The sequence below is a fragment of the Erithacus rubecula genome, assembly GCF_903797595.1.
Source record: "Erithacus rubecula genome assembly, chromosome: 4".
Lineage (NCBI taxonomy): Eukaryota > Metazoa > Chordata > Aves > Passeriformes > Muscicapidae > Erithacus > Erithacus rubecula.
Window position 1 is genome coordinate 34,191,091 of NC_136686.1, and position 25,453 is coordinate 34,216,543.

Genomic DNA, 25,453 nt, shown 5'->3' on the forward strand with positions numbered 1-25,453 from the left:
TGGCTTCCTCCCCTGTGGAGTCAGCAGATTTGGTCTTGAGCAACATATATTTTAATGCAGCTGTCCCTTTTAGCAGGAGTATTGGTGATTTTTGGGAGTTACTTTGGAGTACTCACTTGCAGGTGTTGTATGCAGTGGTGATAGGTAAGCTGCTCCTGTGTTTTGTCCTTCTTGGACAGATTTGCCCTGAGGAGCAGAGGACTCTGATGGAGGCATAAAAATAAAACAACTAAGTAACATGGTGTGATTTAATTGCAAGCCAGCTGCATTGATTCTTCCCCTAGGGTGTACTCTCTATAAGTTTGGAGAGCCTTTTTGTCATAGAGGTGAGGGAAGGAGAAGAGAGGGAACATGCAGGGGAACGGCTTTTGGATAATATCAAAAGAAAGTTTCTGAAATTTTTCCTCAAAAATTTGGTGTTTGGGGGTGATTGAGTCTTAGACAAATAAAAATATTTCATTCTACTAGGCTTCTAGTAGAAGACTTGCACAGCTATGGGAAGTAGACATACTTGTCAGGGCAGTATTGTCACTCTTCCTATCATAGATAATTTATGTTAACCAGATCAAACGTGTTTTGTGCTGCATACACAGCTCTACTAAAATGAAATGGAAAGCTGCCATTGCTCTGCTCAGCATGGCAAGACCCCAGTGCTTACTGTTTGCTTGCTCTTGTCTTTGTATATACACTTTCGTTGTAACCAATATGCAAGTTCAAGGTCATATCTTTAAGTGGTAGTTCTGGGCAGAAGATACTTTCTTAGTGTTGCCAATTGAGTTTATCTGTGAAGAGATGTTTCCAGATATTTGTGAAGTGTTCTGTATTAAATGATGTGCAGAGCAGCTTAGCAAGTCCAGTCAGTGGTTGGGAATTGGTGCGGGCAACTCCCCTCAGATTTCTTTCATCTTTGGTACACAAATTGCATATTTAAAACAGGAAGAAAAAAGAACCCAAACCAGCAAAAACCTCACCCCTACTCTTACATCTTTAAGGCCCACATGTTTTTTTGACAGTGCCTTAAAAAGACTGACTCTTAGCAGTTACAGTCCTTGCCTTATTACAGGACTTCTTTTTACTTGATGGATTAAGGAGGAACTCGGGTTGGCATCTAAAGAGTTGAAATGACACTTAAAAGTGCATCACACAGGTAGTCAAAGCTTGACTCCTAGGAGTCTGAGGCAAGCAGCAGGAGACAGAGTGAGTGGGTGGGTGCTCATTGAATACCTTGGCCTGTCAGTTAATGCACTTGGAAAGGGACAAGAGCAATAAAACCGACCAAATTGTAGTGTGCTTTGTTCTGTGGCTCTGAGGTTTTGAGGTCATCGTTCTGACTAAAGTGCGAGAAGTGCTATTTTCTCATCAAGCCATTTTGCAAAGGGGCCTTGCCTTTATATTTAGTGCTGTGCTCAAATTTTAGCACTTTTCAGTCTAAGCTCACACAAGTGGCTGAGGTTCTATTCCTTACTTTTCTCCTGCCAGTAATCTCTGTGCAGGCATTAGGACTCTCATCTGGCACACAGATCTCCCTTATTCCTCTGCCTGCCTCTTGTACTTTTTCTGTGAAAAATAGCCCTGGTGTACCCCTTGACCTCTCTTTGCCATGCCATTGAGCTCTTGAGAACAGTGGAACAAATTCCCTTTCTTAGCTGTGGAAATGGTAGCAAAAAGCAGCACTTGGAGTTTTTATAAATCCTGCAGTGGTGATGAGTGTTTCCTGTTCCTGGGCTCACTTAAATGTATGCGAAAAGTTAATCAGAGACATCCATAAGCTGTTTCTATATGGATTGTACCATTTAATTATAGATCTTCTTTTGGGGTAACATTTCTCTGAAGGGAGCTTGACAGAGCAGATGCCGTTTTGCCTCGGGATGCACTTCTGGTATTGGCCCGGTGAAGAGCTGCCACTTCAGCTGTGGGATTTTGATGATTGCATGAACATCCTGCCACATGAGATTAGAGTGGTGGTACTACCTCCCAGCTCCAGGATATAAAAGATCCATCTCTTCATTAGAGCTTTCATATGGTGGCAGCTGAAGTGAGGAAGAATGGGCTAAAAGGGAGAAGCGATTTAAGAAAACCAAAGACAAATCTATTAAGCTGGAAGGTGATAGGAGAGGAGGGAGGCTGAGATCTCATTAGTGTGTACTCATGAAAAGGGAGGGGAAGAACAACAGATCAATTGTTAAGTGCTGCTGGCTTTATCAAAATAATTGTCAAGTGCTAGATAGCTCCATTGCAAGTGCAGTGCTAATACCTAAGAAGGCACGTGAAAGGAATTTGTGTGATTTCTACTCATGCATACACTTTTGTCTTTTCTGATTTCAGCAGACAGAAGGAGGGGCACAGACAGATGGACAGCAATCACAGACACAGAGCAGTGAGAATACTGAGAGCAAATCCACTCCAAAACGACTTCATGTGTCCAACATTCCCTTCCGCTTTCGAGATCCTGACCTTCGGCAGATGTTTGGGGTAAGTTATGAGCAGCTTTTCAGGCTGGCAACTTCTCCACAGGTGGGACACCTGGTGCTGTGTATTTGTGTGAATGAAAAGCTCCCCCCCTCAGTTTAGTCAGCACACTGGAACATATTTGCAGGATTAGGACAATGTGGTAGTGTTTAACTTAGCTGGTAAATACACGAGAGCTATAACACTGTTCTTCCTATTAAGATGTTCACAGAATCATAAAATGGTTTGGGTTGGAGGGGACCTTAAAGACCAGCCAGTTCAAACAGCCCTGTTGTGGGCTGGTACATCTTTCATTAGGTGTGCTTAGAGCTCAATCCAGCCTGGCTATGAGCACCTCCAGGGATAGGGCACACACAACTGCTCTGGGCAGCCCACAACTTCTCTGAACAACAATAAATGGTATAATCTAACAATTGGTTTGGGAAAAAAAAATGAAACAAAATTAAACCTCACCTTATTTCTGAGTAAAGGCAAGGATTAAACACTGACTTAATATAACTCTTGCAAAGCACTGTTTTTCAGTTGCATAGAAACATGTTGAAGTATTTCTTTCCTTGTGATCCATTTCTGTGATGAAAGATGGCTGCAAACAATTTGCCAGCCAGTGATTGCATGTGGAAAAGCTAATGCAAGTCAGATGGTATTTTACATTGTATATGATATACCTTCTGTTTCTTTTGACCACATAGTTTGTCTTCTCTAATCCTTGGATGCTATTCATGATTCTTGGCTTATAAGGTCTTTGAGGAAGAGTTTGTTTGTGAGTACATGTGATGACTCATCCCATGTGAACACAGATAAACAAGCTAGATGTCTCATGACCTAACCTTGAGGTGAAGTTATCTATATGTCATCTCATCATCATCAGGGATATTTGACTTGTTGATATAATTATAAAATGATCCTAGGTTGATGGCATGGTTTAAAGTCTTCAGAAATACTTATTATTTATGAAGTTAACAGCTGCTGCCTTTAAAAGGTGCAGTCCAAAGAATTAAAGTCAGGAAAGCCCAAAGCTCTTGTCACCTTAGGCTTGGAGTATATATCTTGGTCCCCAGTTATAGCAGCTGCTCCTCCAAATTCTGCAGTATTTCTATTTCATTTATTGCATTACCTGAGCCATCTGTGTGAGTGTGTATGCATACACAAAGGCATACTCTCACATGCAGAGTAGTGTTGCAGTATTGTAAATGTGTCTGATTCATGGACTTGAATGCTGTAAATGAGAGAAGAATTTGGCTTATCTGCCTGTAGCTTGGACAGTACAAAAGGAACTAAACAACAGTCAAAACACAGAAAGGCAAGGTTACTATTCAGAGGGACCTGGCCAGGCAAAGAAATGAGCTGAGGTAAATGTTAATATACTCAAAAAAAGTGAATTTCAGGCCTTTCATCATAGTCAAGTTACTGTCAAGCAGGCCCCCCAGTTCCTTTCTGCAGCACTGTTCTCCAGTCTGTCTGTATGTTCTGGGTTCCAGGTGCAGAATCTGGCACTTGTCTTTGTTAAGCTTCATATGGTTGGTGATTGCCCAGCCCTCTAATTTGTCTAGGTCTCTTCACAAGGCCTTTCTCCTTTTGATTTATCAATTAGATACCTGGAAAATTTTAGGGGTTTTGTGATGTTTAAATAGTGGAACATGTTGCCCAGATGGTTTGTGGAACTTCCGTCCTTGAAGGTATCTGTCTTGACTGGATACAACCTGGCCAAAAAGATCTCATTATGCCTGCTGTGAGCAGGGGATGCACTAAATTACCTCTGGAGTCAATTCCCAGCCAAAACTATGGATCTGTGATTCTGTTGCAAGCGACCTGGTTTTGCTTCCATGTTGTTCATACCTTAGATTATTGTTATACTTTTGATGTCTGTGGAATGTTTTCAGAATTAAACTCATTTCCTGGCAATCAGTGATTGCTGAATGTTCTGCTCTGCTTTTGTGGTTTTTCTTGCTTGCTTTTTTGCTGTTGCAGGACTGTGCAGCAGGCAGTTCTGTCCAGTTTGGACAAATAGTTGCTGAAATCACAGCCAGTTCTTGGACCACCTGCTACAATCTGTATTTATCACATCCTGCTCTGTGTTACGGCTGTTCCCCTCCTGGGAGCTCCATCACTTACATAAATTGTTCCCCATTGCTGTCCTTTCTCCTGGGACTGGTGCTTAATTGACAACTGGCCTTTTTCACACTTGTTCACCTCGATGTTTTTCTGCCATGTGCTCCTGGTGTGGGAGACATGGATGACATGGAAATGACAAGGACATCCCTGTCCTGGTGACTCTTGCCTATGCTTTGCAGGTTGGGACATCCAGGCAGTTTAAATGAGCTGCTGTCCTAAGAAGTGACTTAATGAAAATGCACCCTAATTACTTTAAGGTTTCCTGTCCTTTTTTGGGCCTATATGGTGCCCTTTTTGTGCATAGGAGGGGTGGAGAATAATGCTATATGAGTTTCTGATGTTCCTCTGGTGTTTATTTTTTTTCTAAACGTAATCTCAAGTTCCAGCACACTGATTTGATTTTAACTGGGTAACTAATATATTCCATGTAAAACCTTTTGGTAGTTCACCTGGCCCTGTGGTTGCTGAGAGTTATGCCTGCCAGAAGAGGGTTCATCTTCTGGGACACAAAACATCCCATGTGCCATTCTTCTGTAATAGAAAACTTTGCTGCTTTGCCAAGAAAATAATGAATGATTCTTGCACATCTTCCTTCTCCTTTCAGTGCTGCTTCTCTCAGCATGCTTACAGCCTCAAGCAGGAGAGCATGCTCTCTGAATTCTGCTCGTTTCTATTTCTTTTTCAGGATCAGGATGCTTTCCTTTGGGTGACTCACTGAAACCTACCCTTTCTCCTAAAGGGGACTCATGGTTGTCTGAGTCTTCAGCTGTGACTAGGCTGTAACCCCCATCTTCTCCCTCTCCCTTCTGTGTGTCAGGTCACATCTCCTCAGCGTCATATCTGAGAGACTCAAAATCCTTGCCTGGAGTGATTTTCCCAAGCTACTGTACAAAGAGAGAAATTGGGTAGACAGTAAAGCCGTGGAGAAAGAAATAAATGTGATGGTAGGGAAGGAGTAAAGAAGTCCCCTTAAGGATGGAACAGCATGCGAGAGGTCAGCCCAGTCCTGGGGCACAGAAAATATCTAATGCTTTTGTCCAGACTTGAGTAGAGGTGGACTTGAGACATGTTGTCCCATGTGTGATTAAATACATATTACATAACACTTTCTAAACCTGCACCATTTGGCAGAGCAGAAAATGTAATGATTTCTTAACAAATTTGAATTATTTGGGTTCTAACTATCTCTCAGCTATAATGGGTTTCTAACTGGTCCTTGAGATATCCTCAGGAATAGACCAAGAATTTCCTTGTGCGTATGCATCTTACAGAGAGGCAAATAATATGGCCTGCTTAAAACAGGTAATATTTACTTTACATTTCATGATGCCAATGAAAAGACTTCCAGAAAGCTTCTAGAAGGAGTAGGTAGTTTTTTAATGCACACAGTTCTGCACCCACTGTGGAATAAATCAATAGTTGACCTTGTTCTTGCAGATAAAGAAGAGTTAATGGCTGACCTGAAATCCCACTGTTGCCTAGGTACCTGTGATTGTTATTTGTCTGTATTTGCTTTGTGCAAACAGAGTATGGCATCAGGCAGCACTATAAGGAGCTTTGGAAGAGTCTATTTCTTGGAGTTTAAACAATTGGCAGGATAACTGCCCAGGAAGGTACCTTTAAAAGGGAAGTATTAATGGAAGCCATAAAGTATTCCATGGCAGCATACTGATGGCCAAGAAGGCATGATTCCACAGTCACTGGAGCTGTGGTAATAAAACTCAAAGCATTCCACACTTCAGGCGAGGAGGAGGAAATAAATAGCAGTGAATGCAGGTGCAAACTTAAGCAAAGAAGCAGGTGAAAAAGATCTGCTGGTCATGGAGATATTGGTGGCCTAAGTTTAGAGAGCCCATCAGTTTGTTTTTTTTTTTACATGCAAAAGTGGAAGGTCTGTGTATGGGTACAGTATAAAATCTGGAGGTAGTTGTGTATTTTTGGGGAAAAACCTCACAGACAACAGCAAACCAAAAAAATCAAACAGGGAAAAAGCAACCCCCAACTGATTGTTTAGAATTTAAGAGGGGGTATTTTTATCTCATCTGGTTTTCTACATAATTAATAACAGAGGTGGATGAGACAGTGCTCACTAATATTTAAAACCCAGTAGATCTAGGTAAGATTTGTCCAGTGGTAATAGCCAAAGCAAGGAGCTCCATTATTCATTATTAGTAATTTTTAGCCAATTCATCTAAGATATGAGAGTTGCAGAAGGGTGGAACGCTGCCCACCAAGATTCACTGTTGAAAAAGCATGAAAGGGGTGACCCAAAGAGCTAGGAGCTATCTATTATCTGTATGTTGGTCCAAGATAAAAATAATTTTGGAACATTTTAAAGATGCTGATTAAAATCTGATAAAAACATGTTAGTATCTACTTAGCAGAACTTTCTAATATACACCTTTGCAGACAAATGCTGTCCTGTCTGTTTTGGCAGGATTGTACAAAGCAATACTGATACAGTGAAACATTGCTGAACTGATTGAATTTGTCCAAGTGACCAATTTTTAAGAAAAATAATATTTATCTCAAGCACAACTCACATTAGAGGGATTAAAAACCTCTTTAATGATAGATAATAAAAAGTAGTAGTTACTTGAGAGATAGCTGTGATCAAGACTGTTTCTATTGTCAGGTTCCCCAGGGATCTCTTTCCATTGCTGTCCTGTTCAGTATCTGTATCAGCCCATGGAGATGGTACTATTAAAACCTGCCAGTAAGGTTTGCAGTTAAAAAACTATTTGGTGGAGGAAAGAGACAGATAAGGTTGCTGTTAGAGAATGAGTAGAAATGCCTGGTTGACTGATGATAAATCCAACAAAAACGTGTTTGATGCAGCTCACTGCAGAGTACTAAGTATGTGGGAGCTGGTGTGTGCTCTTAAGATGGAAAGATTTCTTTGGAAAACACTGATTTGGGGGAATACTAGTGATTGTTGAAGATAGTTGCTTCAATAATTCAAAGGGGTATCAGGTTGAATGAGGGATGTGATCTTGCTCATGTTCCAAATTGAAAAGACTGTGACTACATTATTTTATTCAGTCCGAGATCATTTTAAGAGCAAAAGAAACTAGGACTTGGAAGGTGAGCGATTTTTTTTAACTTGGTAAGGCATTAGGTACATTATTTACTCAGCTTGTTAGAAAGAGATGTTAGGAGATGATAAGTAATTTCTATAAAAATGCTTATATATGGGTGATACCTACTAACAGGGGGTTTAGCTCTTGTTTACAGTCAAAAGATTTTCCAATTGGAAGCTGAGATTTAACACAATTGCCCTTCAAATAAGAAAAAAAATTCATAGTCATTGAGGTTTATTTGAACAATGGAACAGCTTACCAGGAAGAAGAAGAGTTGTCATTACTGTTAAAAACAAGTTAGCAACTCTTTTTTGAAAATCTTCCTGTCCATTTTCTGAGGGACATCTTTGGCTATTGTGTGCAAGGACTCTGATGTGATGGTAGTTGTGTTCTCCTACACTGGTGGGAGGATGTTCCCTTCCTTTCTGGACTGTCCATGTAGAAGAAAAGTTGGTATTTCCCCTCAACATATTTCTAGTCCTTTTCAGCTTTGTGCTGTGATTTTGTCTGTGCTTGCACTCATGGTTGGTAGCTTCAGCCCTTCCCTCTCATGCTTCAAGAAGCAGTTCTCCTCCCAGTATAAAATCTGCTGGGATAGTCTGGTCATTTCTGGACTTCTGGGCTGGATGGACTTTGGAGTCTCCTGGTGAAAATTGAGGCAGGGTGGGACAGCCTGAAAGAGGAAGATTCTTCTGTTCCCAAGCCAAATTCTGATTTGTCTCAACAAAAACAAGCAAGTGGATTGTTTTGATAGTTCATATGGATGTCCTTGCACAAAATCTTTCTTAGCTGTTGTGAGAGCAACAGAACGAGGAGTCAGAATTGATGTTTCCCAGAATTTACTGTGATGAAATGCTTTTTGGTTAAATGTAAGATAAAAATAAGGACTATGTTGATGATGTTTGCAGATGAAGATGGGTTAGCACCATACAGGCTGTGAATATTTTCAGACTCTGGCTTCAGATGGAGACCCTGCTTTTTTTTAAAACCTGCTCAATCCATAGCTACTACTTGTAGACTGTTAGCTCTTTCTGTTGGGGAGCATAATCAACCCAATAGATAAAGGGGTTTTATGTGTTATCAGCTACAGCAGTAAAAACCCATAGGTGTTTTCTATAAAGGTGACTATTACATCCCATTTAATTAATTTCAGTTAATGAAGTTATTAATAGTGTCATTTATTGCAGGTGACAGGATGGTAGCCTTTTTTTTTTGCCATTGGAAATGATTAACATTAAGGCAGCTAATGCTATTCTTTTGCTTCTGTAAGCATAATTCATATCATTACTGCAAGTTTCTTTATAATGTGTGTTTGTGGTAGACCACTGCTTTGTAAGACCGAAACAACAGAGTTCTGCAAACTCAGATCCTTTTGGAAGCTCTTGCAGCCCTCAAATCTTGGCCTCTGAGGAAACATTTTGTCACTTTGCACTTCTTAAAATATCCTGCTGGATATAATTTCTCATCCAGCTTCATTCTTGTGTCAAGAATGAAGACACCTCCATAAGCCTGTAGTTTGAGGCTAAAGCAAACACAAATTAGATGACAGCTCTTTGTCAGCTAAAATTTGGTAGAATTTTAAGTCTGTATTTGCCAGTAATTTACTGGCAACTTTACCACAGAAATAATTAGCGATCCACAAGTATTGGCAATGGAAGAAGTACAGCTTTAAGTGTTAAGGTATATAGGTAATAATATGATAGAATAAGAAGCTCTGGCCTGCAGGTGTTGATGCATTGGGACCCAAAGTAAAGCAATTGCACACTTGCTTAAAGGGACTTTGCTTTCTGGATTGGACACCTGAAGGAGAAGATTCTGTTTTCTGGATATCAAGAGGTATTTTAGGTTTTTCATCTGCTGGTATTACTGGCTACCAATTGCATGTAACATGTGCCAGTATTGGAGAACAAATATTCTGACACAAAGTGGCTTTGTGGCTTTTCTTGTTTCCAAGCTCTCCCTCTGACCGTGAACCCCAACTTTGTCACAGGGTGGGACTTTGTTCTTGCTGATGTTGATTAGAGCTATAAGAGGTTCTGCTGATTATATTGATGTGTTTAACTGGGCGTTTTCTGAAATCACCTTTCAGAAAGGACTTGTGTGCTCAGTGCTGCTTGAACATTGTGGTTTTTCTGCATGGCCATGGTGTGCAGGGGTGCTTATGCCCCTGCAGGTGCCAGCTGCTCTTGTACTGCCTGTCTTGCTCTGAGGAAGCTATCTGCTATCAACTTCTGTACTGACCCTCTGCTGGAAGGCAGCAATGACTGGATCGTACATTTATCTAAGATTTTTTTAGGTGTTTTATGAGTTACTAGGAACGTCTGCAGCAAAACTGTGCTGAATGTTATTTAGTAAACAGCACTGTGCTGTAGCTGTATTTAATTGGATAAAAGGCCTGGGTAAAATTACATGGAGTTGTCTTTTATTGACCCAGTTTCATATGGATTCAGTCTGCATGCTAAGTACTCTCAAATTGATTTTGGAATGTATGCTGCTTTTGTGGGCATGGGTGCAAGTACCTTTTCTGCAGCATCAGTACCAGGTTACACTGCAGTCACGCCTCTGGGGTACAGCACAAAGCAGGAACAAGGAGCTGGAAGTGCAGACCTGGAAGCTAGACTGGTGTTAAGATCTGTCTCTCAGGATGGTGCCCTGCGGTGGTGTTGGTGTTCATCCCCATCTTACTGTTTCCTGTGAAAATCTTTTATTTGGGATTTAGAGAACAGCAAATGACTGAGCAACTATGTTCGTCATCATGCTTTGTTGTTTCTTTTTTTTTTTTTTTTTTTTTTTTTTTCTGTGATGGCTGTGGTCTGTGAATCCTCTTAGAAATCTGCGCTCTTTGTGTGGCTTCCTGTTAGAATTTGGTTTCTCAGAAAATGTGTGTTTTGTTGGGCAACAGCTCAACCCTAGTAAGGGCTGCTTGGTGCTTGTTCACTTGGTAAACTGTGGTAGTGCTTTGGTTTATAAATCCTTGATGCTTCCATCCTTCTGTCAGCAAAGCATAGCAGTGTCACTCGGCTGACCGGGGCTGGTCCCATTGCTCGAAGAGATGTGACGCAGCTTTGGGTGAGGAAGTTGGTGTGCTGATAGTGTAGTTCTGGCAGACCCCATGCTGCCATAACTAAGCACTGACTAATACACACTAAGATGGAGCCAGTTGTGCTCAGCTGAAAGTATACCCCATGGAGCTGGGACCTAAGGAAAGGATTTTCTCTGAGGCATGAATCTATCCTGCTTATAAAATGCTCTTGCTCACATACCTCATGGTTTCCTGTACATGATGTCAGTTTCTTGGCTATTTTGAATATTGACCATCTTTAAGAATGGGCTGTTTGAACCTTTGAAGCTTAGACAGCTCATTGGACTCATCTCTAAGTGAACTTTGTAGGGCTAACAAAACTGCTTGGACATATGGAGTTCTCTTGTAGGGATGATGTTGTCACATGATGTCTCCCATTATCTTTGTTGTTCCATGATTTCTAGAGAATTTGCCTTGTACTCCCTGTTGTTTGATTCTTTAGGATTAAGTTATTTATCTGGCACATTTTGGAGCTGATTTTGAAAGCTCTAGACAGGGACAGGAGTCAAGGCCAGCTGGAACAGAGCATATAGGAGGAGCCCTACCAAATTGTCAGTGCCTTGGAAGACAAAAGCTCTCTGGTGCCAGATCTCTCAAATTTATTATGCTTAATGTAGCTATGGCCTCAGCTGGAAAAATCTGTTGCCTTCATGACATCTGTGTGAGAAGAAACACACAGCATACACAATGCACACTTTCCTTGCACAATGCCCTTGCATCTATGATAAGGTAGATCGTGTTCAAGAAAGATTAATTTCTTGTTGTAACTCCTGTCTGTTTATATCTTTGTGCCTCTTAAAAACTGTTACTTCCAACACTCCCTGCTATTATTGCAGAGGGTCTGATTCTCATTTACCTGCTGTACTAAAAAAACCTGAAAGCTTCTCAAGTTCACTCCAGGGAAGAGACCATTAGGATAAAACAGGATTCTATAGCTCCTTTGCCATGGCATGACTGGAATAGCATGTGTGTGTATCTTCCCATCACATGGCATGTGTGTGAGCAGTTCATGGAGGTGGCTTCTTGTACAACCTGACGTGGTAGGGATTGCTGGCCCCTTGGTCACACAGTAAGCTTTCTAAATAGTGGTGGGGAGCATTGGAGACTGGTAGTGCTGCAATACCTCCTCCAGAGGCTGTGCAGAGTTCTTAGTGGAAGTTCTTGGTAATCACTGAGCGAGCCAATCAAGTCTGTGAGCACAGTGATTTGTGTCTTCAAGGTTAGAGATTGGAGGGTTAATCCTCATGGATGACTTAAACATGGGGCTTGTTTTATTTGGCATGTCTTTGTGTCTTTTGAAAAACACAAACATGCCTGTATATACATGATTTAAAAAAATTATTATGAGGGCACTTGGTGTTGACCCTTGTATTTAGATGGCCTAGCATTTCTCATACAAAAATGGTGACCTTTCACTAAGGAGCTCTTAAAACTTCGATTGTTTGCTGTAGACTGTTGACATTTGGTAGGCGAAGCACCATCAGAGAACAAAGTGCCTTTTTATGCTCCACTACATTAGATTCAGCTTTGAAGGAGTTATAAACTGTTAAAATGAACTAGTTCTTTTTTTCCTGCTTTCATTCTTCAGGAAAATTCTGGCATGCTACCAAAAAAGGTGCCTTCTAGTGCTGGGACCTGCTGTAACCATTGCAGCAGTGGGGACAAGAGATGTCATGTTAGGAGCTGTGGCAATGGCTGCAGCAGAGCCTTGAGGAGCCCAGCACACATCCTTCTGCCTCACAGCCCTGCTTTCTTTCAGGGAATTTCATGGAGCAGGAAACCCCTCCTCAGCAAACCTCCATTTAGCAGTCAGCCCCTGTTGTCTCTGCTCTTCTCTCCCAAGGAGGTCCTTGCCTCTTCAAACACCCACAACTCCTGGGTAGAAAAGAGGTTGGGGCAGTTTGCATGGGTGGCTGTAGCCCATTGCAGTGGATGCCAAGCCTGTGTTTGCAGTGACCACAGGCTGCTAGTTCTGTCACCTGGGGAGTGATGTGTCTCCATCATCTCTAGCAGGGAGAGCCGTGCCGCCTCTTGTAGAGCGAGGTCAGACCTCTCGCACTGTGGCACCGCCGGCGTCCTGTCAGCAGCGAGAAGCTAAACACACAGGACAGGGTTTCCTGATGGTGTGGGAGCCCTGCACGGGGAGCTGAGCCCACTGGGCTGGCAGGCAGCACTGGCAGCACTGCCTGAGGATCCATTCCCAGCCGTGTGCACAAAGGGCAGGATGGCACGGCCTCGTGTGCGCCAGAAGCCGCGCGGTTTGTTCTCTTACAAGGTGATTCTGATGAGGTAGAAAATGGTGATTTTTTATAGCTTTGAAGATTCTGAAAATAATTTTGGCATTTGCATTTATTAAGAGCCTGGCTGTTTCAGTGTGTGTGGCAGGGCTAGGCAGCTGAACTGATCTGGCAGGGGGCAGATCCTGCTCTCAGGCAGGGTGTGCTGCTTTCCGTTCCCTTTTGCTTCTTCAAGCCATAATGCTCACTGACCCTTCAAGCCACTTCAGATCAGTACGTTGTCAGAATCTTTGTATGTATTCCTTTTCTTAGGCTGGATTTTTGCAGGATTGCTGAGCTGTATCAGTTTATCTGTAGGTGAGAATGAAAACTGCGGCTGCCTCTGGAAGGCTGGTGAGACCAGACAAGGAAGGACAAAGGAGCAGGGACAGCCCTTCAGCAGCCACAAGCTGCTAAATTGGTTCAGCCCCAGTCATGTAATGATGCTGAGATAGTCTACCAAGAAAGCAATCATGACAATCATGACTGATTCCTTTCATGGCAGTACCAAAGCTGCATCCAACAAAGACAACAAAAAGCAATCAACGGTTAATCTCCTTTATTGACAAGCCCACACCAAGTGTGGGATAGAAATAGAAAACGTATTTTAGCTGTGATTGGCAGAGAAGCTGTCAAAAGAGGATCCAGCATGGATGAAGCCTAAGCTGTTGAGATGTTGAGGCTTCAAGGAAGATGCATGTTTACATTAGCATTATTCAAACTTGTGTAACGTAGGATGTTGTGTATTCAATTGTTCTTGGGATGAATAGAGGATCAAGTATTGTCCTTAAACAATAGAACAGTAAAAACAACATCTGTGAAACAAGATCTCCTTTTTAAGAATGGAGTAGGCAAGCAGACAGAAACTATAGCTAAAATTGTTGAAAGTGTTTTGTTTGCTTGCAGACAGTTGTGGAATATTTGTTCAAGAGGCTCAGTGACTTTTTATTGCTTAACATATTCAGAACCTCTCCTCAGCCATCATGGCTGTCTGCTGTAAATGTTCCAGGTTTTCAAATCTGGCCACAAGCCTTTCAAGAAGGGCACCCACAACATGAGTATTATACCTATTTGACTTTGAATGCAACTATTAAATAAAAAAATAGGGCAAATACTATATTAAGAATGCTGAGCAAAGGGGACAGTGTCCCAGTACCTGGACCCTGTGTTCATATTATTTTTTAACTGTGAAACCATCCTTTATTTTCGTGTTGATCCTTCCTTCATTTGCTATCAAACTTAAAACCATATTAATGGAAGCTTTCCTAAATAATGACATAGAAAAAACTGATATGGCATTTGTCTGAGTGCAGTACATGAGTATACATCTCCAGAATGAAGACTATTCCATATGCACACTCCTAAAAATGACATCTGGACCTGTCTTTCTAGAGAGCAGACCTCCAGTTTGGAAATAGAGCACTGACTACTGGAGGACAGAGCACTATGGGCCTCTGTCAAAGTGGTGATTCTTTCACCTCTAGGCTACTGTTTTGAGTCTGGCTGCTTCACTAAAATATTTTAATATGTTCCTAGCAGGGAAAGATGTAACCCATACATGGTTCCACAGAGGTGGTAACTCTCCTTCTGTGCTAAATAGGGAGCTCTTTGGAGCACTTTCAGTGCAGAGCTCTCCTTGGGGTCTCCAGGCTGAGGCAGATGTCAGAATTCTATTACATGTAATAAGCTTGCATAGGTTGTTGACCACCTACTATATCACAGGTTGAAGTTGAATGATGTTTTTCTGAAAAACAAACTATTGGGAATTTTCCATTTTCATGATTTCTCAATCTGCCATCAATTCTTTTGAAGGCTTGGGGTTTTGGAAAATAAAGGAAAGGAGAGAAGCTTTAATGTTTGAAATTCCTGAGGCTGGGAGTTACTATCCCTTCCAGAGAAACATCACTGTTAAGTTTCTCTTTGTGATAACCACTTCAGGAGGAAGCTGAAATGCTGAACTATATATGTGAGAAATGTTGTTGTATATCTGGGATGAAATCATAAAACCATGTCTTAGATGAAATACTAGAATGAGGGAAGGAAGGAAGAATTGTTTAGATTAATGGGAGAAAGATGAGTTTCCTCAAATCCCTAAAACTCTCCTGGAGATTGTTTTTCTTCCTTTGGAGTTTTGTGAGAAAACCTGGAGTTTGTGACCAAGATGATCTGCATGTCTTAACCCCGGGGAATTGGGTCACATCACTGGAATTTTATGCCTTTGCCTGTATGCTAGAAATGGAAATATTCTCACCTTCTTATTGCACTAAGCCAGCTCCTATAAAAGGTAGGAAAAATGGACTGCCAAAAATAAATCCTTTTTTTTTTCTCCCTTGTCTCTCTGCAGCAATTCGGCAAAATCCTTGATGTAGAGATAATCTTTAATGAGCGTGGCTCGAAGGTAAGTCCTGTTTCTGTACCCGCTTCTCTTGTTTTGATTGCAGAGTAAAAGGCAGTTCATTGCCTAGAGAACATATTCTGTAGAGATCAGCAGGAATTAGTGTGATGGGGGAAGGGAAAGCTATTTTGGGGACTGTCTCCTGTTCCCTGTGACTCGAGACTCTGAGTATGGCCATTTCTGGGCAGCATGTACAAATGCTCAGAGACACTCCTGGCTGTCGGTGGGATCAGGTTCCCCAGCCTTTTGAACAAACAGGGGCTCAGTCAGCTGAGCCTTCATACCAACCCATTCCCATTGCTTTGGCAATGGCTGCCTCTGAGGAAGGCAGAATAAGGTAAAACAGCTTTGATGGGAGACTGTAAGAACAAAAGCTAAACTCACCCCATCCCTGCCATTTTCATTGCATTAAAATACTAATGTAAAAAAACTTTCATATCTCATATGTGAAAGGATTTTATTTACTGTTTTGCAGACTTGTTTGGCACTGCTGAGATACTGACCTTTCATGTTTGAGATATTTGATGCTTTAATAGAAGCATCCTCATTCCACTTGCCATGCCCCATGTGGACCTCCCCCACAGAATTTGCATTCACACTCCTATTTTCTTCTTACAGATATATTAAGAGGCAAGTTTTGTTCAGGGTTTATGGTAATTGATATCTATGGAGATGAGATTTCAAATGTTGCTCAGGTCAGCTGCAGAGAGATTCAGTGATCTCTGTCCTAATTGGCAATTGGTTCTCATCACGTAACCAGTATCACCACAATGACAAATTGCTGTGATTCTCTCTCTGCCCAGGAGGTTCAGCACTGGAATAGCAGGGAGTTTTGCAGGTCAGGAGCGAGGTGCATTGCCAAAGCTCTATGGGGGAAGCTTGCACAGTGCATGTTTATACTCTGCTTGACTTAATCAATGCTAAGATTTCCATTTTCAATTAAAACAAGATTTCCCCCCTCCTCACACACACGTGTGTGCACATGTGTGCATGCACACAAAAGGTTTTGAAGTTGCAATTCAGCTAAGCAGTTTTGGTTTACAGTCTATGCCTTTTGCTTGGATTTGAGGTCCACAGTTTTTACAGTGGCCTCTTTGCTTCAACATATATTCTGGGATATGTTCATGCTCAGAGCCCTCTGCAAATTTCCACCCATGTTGCCCAAGATGCATTCTGAAATTCTTCAGTCCTGTATTACCTGGAAACCAGAAAGCCATTCATCTGTATACAAAAGATATGAATTTTAGCCCTTTCCCCTCCTCCTCTGTTTCTGCTTAATACCATGATTTTCTTTTGTTTTGTTTTTTAACAAGACAGTCTGAACACATAAATGTCTAATATGATTTAGTTAGAGTTTTACTTTCCTGCATGGTTAAAAATCTATATGCTTTACCAAAACAATCAGCTGTGCTGAATTTGTAAATATTTATTCTGCTCACTGCTGTTCTTTTGATATTTATAGGCCAAAGCTACCTGTGAATTACTCTTGATTTTTAGTCCTTATTGTTTGGTTTTGAGACTAGCCTCTGGCCTCTATCAAATCCCTACTTGTTCAGATATAATTGCAAAAGAAAGAACAAAAATAACTGGCCTGGCAAAATCTTCTTCATATCTCACTGCCTGTGCTTTCCAGAGCAGTGTTTTCCTCTTCACACATGAACTTCACTCTCTCTCTCCCATCCATACAGCCCTGTGTATTAAACGCCCACGGCTGCCCTTTCCCTTCTAGGCAACATTGGCATTGAAGGCTTTTCTGTAAAGACTAGATTTATGACTGTGAAAAGTACCTTCTTGTGCTGTTGCTAAAATCCAAGGCTTCTGGTTTTCAGTTAAAACAAAAATTATTGCTGAAGAGTTCCTTGATGAATGTTACCCTGAACCCTTAATAAATATTTGAACCCGCCCCCCAAAAAAAGTATAGATGTTCTTCTAGTCTTATTAACCATGCAGTTTCCTACTGCTTTTTTTTGTCATCTTGTAGCAAAAAGCAGTTACAAAACTGGTAGCCTGTGTTGAGGGATGTCCAGAATCTGAACAGAATGAGAAAACAGCCATAGTTATTTCATGGTATCTTTGCATCCTTCTCACCCAAAATAATTCCTGTTCTAAAAAGAATGCAAGATTCTTCCTGCTTAGCATGAAAATGGGAGGCCCCCGTGTTTGAGTGGGGTGTAGCTGCACGAAGCACCTGGTATTCACATAATAATGAAAAAACAACAGTTTGGTGATCTGATGGTGAAGCAAAGGAAATGGGTCTTTCTGGAGGCCACTCACTCACTCTTGGGTTCTTCCTCCACCTTAGGGAAAAAAAAATCTGAATGCATTTTCCTGCCCTGTGGTTTCCATTCTAATCTAATGATATGAAACCTCTCTCTCTTCTTCTCCTCCTCTCTCTTGGGAATCCGAAAGCAGATGCTCCTGCTGCCTGCCTTGTGCTGTGTTCTCAATGCTCCCTTCCCTTCCCTGGGTTCCTAAGGGTTGTAGTGTTTTGTGTATATGTTTTGTAAATATTTCAAAGGTACAGTGGTAAATCCCAAACTGCCCTGGGTTTGCCCCCACCCAGTGTACGATGGGGTTGAGCAGCGCTTTGTCCCTGCCGAGCTGTGGTGGCAGAACTCTACTGGGATCAATCCAGTGCTGGCCAGTAGGAGGGACTGGAGGGAGCATTCAGGTAGCATTCTTCATTTTGAATCCACCTGAGATGACCAGGCAGTTTTCTTCGACAGCCTTGGGAAGCTCTATCAAACTGGCTGCATCTTCATGATCTCTGTGTGCTTATGAAATTTGGTGACCAAGGAGAGAGCTGGGTATGTCCATCACAGCCACCTCCCACCTCAGGTTCTTTCAAAAAGGGTTTTTGTTGACTTACTCTATCACAGCAGTATAGGAGACAGTTAATGAGTTTTGCTGGTTTTTCTCTCAAAGAAATGCGAATTCCTGTTTTATAACTCGCTTTCTTCCCAGATTCAGTCTATTTAGTAGGAATATATTGGCCCTGGTAGACCTCACCCTGATACTGCTTTACTGTGCGTGAGAAACAAGATAAACTTTAAACATGCCTTGAATTGCATTTTGTTTTCTTCTTGTTTAATAGAATTATGTCAGTCTTCCCTTGATGTGTTCAGCTTTTTCTGCTCGGTTCCAGGAAACTAGCTGTTTGTTTCATTTATCCTGTTTACCATTACATTTCTAGCTCTGACTGGTATAAGTGCCTTTAAATAGCATCCTGCCCATGGTTGCAGTTTACCATGTACTTCACTGAACCGTGAATAAAACACCTCCAGAGGAAGTTGAGAGGATTCCTGCTCCTTTTGTTAGTGGAGATGCATCCTCTAGATGTGTATTTTGCCACTATTGTGCTGAATCGAACAAGTGGACATATTTGCAGAATTAATGCAGTCTGCCTGTGTAATGAGTACCCTGTGGCATTTGTAAAACTGCAGGGGAAGGGAATCCAAGCTCTTTGCTCACCAGCTGTGTACCATGTGGCATTCCAAGATGTGTCCTCAATGACATTCAGAGACCAGGAGTATGCAAGCACACAGCAAAATCTTGGCTGAATAGGGAGCAGTTTTTAGGGGGTTTCTGAGGGTAGCTTTTTAAATGGTAACAGTTCATATTAGTGCAGAGGAGCTCATGGTTGCAGGATACTGTAAGCTTATGTCTCTCACTGATTTCCACTTGGGAGACTCAGATCTCAAAGTTCTCGTATAAGTCTGTAGTGCCTAAAAATGCTTTATTTTAAAAATCAGTTGTATAGTGGGTTACAACAGAAATTGCATCTGTTGGTGTTTGGATTTATGTAAGTAAACCTATGCTAACTAAAAACTTCTGTGGAAGCTGTGTGGATTTTTTTAGTTTACAGTTAATGGTAGCTTGAGATAAGAATGGGATAAGAATCACTATAAGAATAGTTTTTGATAATGGTGCCTTAAAGACTAAGTTTGCATGTACCTTTATTCTTTAAACCAATTAGGTGCTTTGAGTTGAGCCAGTCTTGTTCTGGACCTAGTTTCCACTCTAAGTGGAAAGCCCCTTATTGCATAAAATGAATTAGAAATCTTGTTTTCATTTAAATTCGATTTTTATAATTTTTGTTCAGATTTCATCAGTTAAGCCAGCAATACAAAGTGTTATTAATACAATGAAGTTTAAAAACAAATTAAGTAGTGGTGACCAGTGTCACTTTCTCAGGTCACCAAATCTCTTTAGGATGCTAGTGGCACGAAGGAGACATGACCAGTGTCCCTTTATCCTAGTTCAGTGGTTTCAGGCCTTGAAGTCTGCAGTACTGAGCTAAAGAGATCAATTAGTCCATACACTGAACTGATGTATTGAATTTCAGGCTGAAGTTTATGGTTTCATGGTATAAGCTCCTCTACTGCTCCTGTGGGAGTGCTTTTCCAGCACTGCTCATTTCACTACCTAGGTGCTGAATTTGTAAGACACTGATCCAGCAGGGAGAGAAATGAGCTTTTCTTCAGCCACTTTGGCCTGTTGAACTCACAGACCACGCAGTGAGACCCAGGATCAGTAGGAGGGAGGAGGAGCAGCACACACCTGGGGATGACTGGTGCCATGGAGCCCCTGTCCTGATCTGGCTGGATTTGCTCTGAAGCCCCAGGCTCTCACTGCCAACAGTGCAGGCTGGGCTCCTGCTCCTCACTGCTGGCCTCTGCCCCCTCTGCTGTTTCACAGCAGGGATTGGCAGTGGAGCAGCTCAGGCTGGATTGTGGAAATGACAGAGCTTAAAAATAGCCCTGCAGGTTTTTTGGAAGATACTCTTGCATTTATTTTTTTTAGTCAGGTTAATTCCTACATCTGACTCCCTAGATTGCACAGGCACACAGACAGATTCTGTATGTTTATGTGCCATAATAAAAACCACAGCACGGGCTGGGAGGAGCTGGAAGAGCTGCTGAAGTGGTGGCAGCTTGGTTTACACAGATACTTTCACCAACCTGAAGGGTGCATTTGTGCGACTTCAATAATTTGTTTTTGGGTTTTGTGCTGTGTTGCTGTCAGTGCATTCAGTCCTGCTCATCTCAGGTGGATTGTAGCTGAAACCCTCCTACTCTTTCCAAATGCCTTGGAAACAGGTAGCCTAAAATGCTACCTCTGGGCCATTTTTTTCAGGCTTCTAAAAGTTTATTATGGAAATAAGGGGAAAAAAAAAAAAGAAAGAAAAAACTTGTTTAGAAACAAGCACAGCAGCAGATGCCAGCAAGGCTGGTTGCTGGCTGTGTGCTCCAGTGGTACAAGGCAAAGACGCTGCTGAGGTGACTGGTCTAAACTCCATGACGAACAAAGGGTTAACAATGCATGGATTTCAAGGGGCTCTGTTTAGTTTTCTTTGGTTTTATTTTTTTTTTATTTTACTTTATTTTATTTTTGTTGTTGTTTTTTGTTTAATTTCTGTGTTCTGGCCACACCCAGGAGAACCGTCTGGTTTTGATTTCTCCCTTTACGGTTACATGGTAAATTTTCTTTCTCATTCTTCAGAGATGGAAACGTTCAAATACTATATATATATATATATATACACATTTATTATTTTTTTTTTTCACTGCTCATCATGTTGCTTGTTATTTATTGCAGAATCTGAGGCCAGACTAAAAGGGTGACAGTTACTCGGTCTCTTCAGGCCCTTTCAATAAACCTTTGGGTAAAAAGGGGTTAGTCTGCTACTGCAAATTACTCACCAGTCCTAAAAGTGTTTGTTGGAATTAAGTGTTCGCTGGGTTAAACTTATTTTCTGCATGGGAGAAGTTCATGACAGTTGCTGGTGGGGAGGAATTGTTGAAAATTTCAGCTTTGTTATTATAACAGCATTATTAAACTCAAATTATGTGTATAATCTAAATTTTAGAAAACCTAAGTATTTTTTTTGTCCAGGATCTTCCCTTCCTCTGGCTCCATACCTATTACGATGGAGCAATCCAGTACCTGCTGTAAAGCTAAGCTAGTAAATATTGGATATCTGCCCCTTTTTTTTTTTCTTTTCTTGTTTTGTTTCTTTTTTTTCTTTCAAGGTCAAGACAACCTTACTGAGGGAAAACTGAGAACTGTTTGTTGCATATGTATTTAGGTACAAATTAATCCCTATTCTTTACAGGTCATCTGTGAGAAGGAATAAAAAATATATGTATGTTCTTTTTTCTCTCCCACTTAAAAATGTGTGTAAATATATATCTAATTACTATTTTAAAACTTAGAAGTAGCAAAATGTCAAGTGTGGCTCACCTGTTTATCCTGATGAAAATTTGAATGTCTAAGAGATGCATTAATATGGCAAAGCAAGGGGACACAAATACTAACTGCCATAGTAAACTATGTAAAACATTAATTCAGCATTGATGTTAAATGGTGCTCAGCTAAGAGTTGCACAAGCTAAGGGCTGATCTGTCAATAAAATATGGTTAATTAGTTATGTTGTTCTGAATCAGATTAATTCTGGTTTAATTCACATTGTTAATTATATTCATATAGTCTGCATGTGGATTGTATGCTGCCCTGAGTTAACTTAATAAAAATACTGAAAATTCCTACTCAGTTTAAGGGTATTTAATGATAATGTAGTTTTTTTCAAATCCCATACAGACTTTACTAATTGCAAACAGATGTGAATTAAAATAGTCTTAGTTTGGTTCTAGCCTGCACAGATTAATGTCTAAAAAATTACTTTCCATCTGCACTCCAGCTTTCAGTTCACATCATCACTGAAGACATAAATTTCACTCAGTCACCACAGGCTTGTCTAGAACAAACAGAAATTTTAATGTAAAAAGAGAAGAGGGAAATAGAGATTCCTGTTGTAGAGCTTACCTCCCCTCCTCCCCCAAGCTTTAAAGGATGTTTTTTCTCCCATTATACAGAACTAGAGGGAAGGGTGTTGCTCTGTTTCTCAGGCTTACCTTTCTCTATAGTGGCTCTTTGAAGCAGACACAATACTATTCCTTCATAATCAGATTTGCTATTACACCCCCTGCACCCCCCTCAGTTCTCTGCAACATATTTGACAGTTATATGCAGTTGGGCTGTTTTATTAGCCCCTATGTCTTGTAGCTCTGATTTTAATTCATTTAAACAGGGAACTTCTATGCAGTCCTGAAAAAGGCATCTGTTTGTTATTTATACAGCTCTTTATTTATAGCTGGAGAAATGAAATTATCTGAAGCTTTACATTATTGGGTTGGAGCCTAAAGGAGCGCTTTCGTTGATCTCAGCACTGCAGTGCTTGGCTAAGATCCTTTATTACTGCTGTTTGACAGGGGGGAGAAAAAAGAAGGAAACCTTTCCCCTCCCCCCAACAACCACCACCCTGCATTTTACAGATTTGTAGCAGTTTTGTGCTGGAAACCTAGCTGTGGATGATAAAGGCCAGCTTGTCACTTAAACAGCTTGGGCTGTTTGAGATTAGTACTATAAAGACCTTTAAAAAGCACTTGAAGAATAATGGCTTGCTTGTGTCTCGTTGCTAACAATGCTTAGAAATCAAGATGCTGTCTGTTTCTTGGGCTGTCCAGTCCAAACACATACTGACCCCAAGGTGCATGAAGGAGGCTGCTGGCTAGCATGCCCCTTCCCTAATGGCCATAGCTGTAGATCACTCTCATCACCTCACTCTTCCATTAACATCAGGAGGGAGTTCCCATTGCACCAAATGTAAGCTTTGTTGCTCTGCTCCTGGGGGTACTGGAGCCAGTGGAGATTACTCTCTGTACATTAAAGCTGTATTTGCTTTATACCAAGCCACAGGAGCCAGATATTGCTGTTGTTAAGATATCCTGAAAGCAGAATGCAACAATGCTTTTTGTTTGGGTCCGCTCTCTCTAATGGCATGAACAGTATCGCATCACAGTTGTCTGTATTAAGATGCCATTTGCTCCTAGTTAAAATCCTAATTCACTTTGTCATGTTGGCTTTCTGTTAATGTCAGTGCACTCATCTCAGTGGAAGGAAGCATAGTCTCCTACCCTGCCCCATTGCACTACTGCATGAGCTGGCAGCAGCATGAGCATGTGTAGGACAGGTGTGTGTTGCTTGTTCCTTCGTAGGAGTGCTAAACCTGAATTTGTCTAACTAAAGTGACATTTTGGTAGTCCTTGAGCCTTTGTGGTTGCTCCAAGCAGAGCATGTCAATTTTTCTAGAAATTTCATGGTCTAACTAGGCAGAGATCTGTTGCCATCCACAGCACAGAGGTTGCCATCTCAGAACAAAGGTGGGTAGCAGGGTGGGAGGGCGAGGTAGCAGAGGGTCAGCAGTGTCATACAAAACCTGCCTTGACCAATGAATCAGTATTTAGGTGTTCATATTTACAGTCAAGTCTATCACAGTACTCAGAGATAAGAATATTTTGGAGCTACAGTATGTGATGCTCTAAATCTTCACATTAATTATGCTTATTTTATGGTGCCACCTAGAAGCCCTGCTTGCTTTCAGGGCCCCATGTATCACTGGGGAAGTTAAAGGCTTAAGAGTAGACATGAGCTGTGCCCTGAAGAGCTTACAAGGGATGCTTTACAAAGAGCCCTTCCTCTCAACAGTGTTCTAAGGTAGGTAATGATTATTGTCTCCATTCTACAGGTGAAAAAGCAAGGTTCAGTATTTGATTTGCCCAAAGCTTTGCAGAATTCCTGGTGCCAGGCATGAACTCAGATTACTGCTCACTCTCATAAGTTTTTCAAGAGAACAAAGTGCTGCTCAGTTTTGATGTCCTGTATTGTGTCTGGTGTGGGCGGGGGTCCTGCCAAATCTGTGTGTTCATTAGGAGGGGAGAGAAGGTCAACTTGGGCTTGCCCAGCTTGGCTATGTCAGAGCAGGGTTTAGTGTTTTTAAACAAAAAATCAAACCAAAACAAAATGAAAAATTGTCTCGAGTAACTTTGTACTTCTTTTTTGGTCTGGCCTCAATTGCTTTTATGTTTTCTTTTTTTTTAATTACTCTTATTATTCTTATTATGATTACAGTTCCTTTTTTATTGATTTTAATTTCTTTCATTTATGAAACATGCATGAACCAACAATGTGACTCTAGGAGGTTATTGCTGAGTTGTGCTGATGTCGATTTCATACTGTGATATTTTTTCTCTATTTACCTAGAGATCAGTATTTCAATATATAACGATGTGCATGTTTTCCCCCCTTCTCCCGCTGCATGCAGGGATTCGGGTTCGTAACTTTCGAGAATAGTGCTGATGCAGACAGGGCCAGGGAGAAATTACACGGCACCGTGGTAGAGGGCCGTAAAATCGAGGTGCATGTCTTCAGTAATTCAATTTCTTCTTTATATTTATTCTTTTGATTTCTTTTTGTGTCTTGCCTCACTTATTTCACATTTGGATCCCAGTCTCGTGTGTGCGTGTGTGTTTGTGTCTGTGTCCTTCACCTCCCTGCACTGAAATGTATAGAAGTTTACACCCTTTACAGAATATTTTTATTGTTGTTTTGGGTATTTTTTTTTCCTTTTCTTTCTTCTTTTATTAAGTTTTATTCCCACCCACTCCAAATTTTTGCCCTTCTGCTGTCTTGATTTTTCCTTTGCTTCAGTTTGCGAGGCTCCGATTTCCTGTTACCAGGCCTGAACAAAACTAACTGAAAGAGTACTGTCCAACTTCTAACTCTGTGTCCAAAAAAGAAAGCAGGGGGCCAGCCAGTATCCTCTCTTTCCTCTGAGGCCAGTTCTCCTCCATGCAAGTGTGAGATGATGCCTGTGGGAGGGGTGGGGACACGTGGGGCAGCAGCCCCGAGTGGGCTGTGCTATACACACTGCTGGTTTCTTGATCTTCCCATGGTCAAGAATAGGTTTGGTGAAAGCTAATCCTAAAAGCTTGCTAGCTCTCGCCGCCGGGGAGGGAAGGGTTAATGTTGGCTGGCCATCATGGCCATATGTTGGGCATGCCTGGTGTTGACCACTTTGGTGTTCCACTGTGTTGAAGGCTAACTGGCATCATCCCTCTCTCCTTCTTTCTTTAAAAAACAAAAACAAACACAAACCAAAAAGTACAAATATTGAAACAAAAAAGCCGCCGTTTTTGAG

General features: G+C 41.3%; 2 protein-coding genes across 32 annotated transcripts in view; one reads left to right on the forward strand and one right to left on the reverse strand.

The window, feature by feature from the left end:
* The window catches only part of RBFOX2 (RNA binding fox-1 homolog 2), a 169,123-nt gene that overhangs the window by 116,397 nt on the left and 27,273 nt on the right, over positions 1-25,453 (forward strand). For 24 of the 31 annotated variants that reach the window (XR_013774199.1, XR_013774200.1, XR_013774201.1 and 21 more), the window contains 3 exons: positions 2,326-2,472; positions 15,364-15,417; positions 24,578-24,670. Coding sequence is in view for 19 of the 31 variants with exons in the window: in XM_079305283.1 (XP_079161409.1) it covers positions 2,326-2,472; positions 15,364-15,417; positions 24,578-24,670 (294 nt within the window). In the remaining 12 variants the exon portion in view is untranslated. The remainder of the gene's footprint in view (positions 1-2,325; positions 2,473-15,363; positions 15,418-24,577; positions 24,671-25,453) is intronic. The other 7 variants (XM_079305291.1, XM_079305289.1, XM_079305293.1 and 4 more) reach the window with 3 other exon arrangements.
* Positions 1-25,453, reverse strand: part of MCM5 (minichromosome maintenance complex component 5) — a 239,306-nt gene that overhangs the window by 65,637 nt on the left and 148,216 nt on the right. The window lies entirely within an intron of this gene.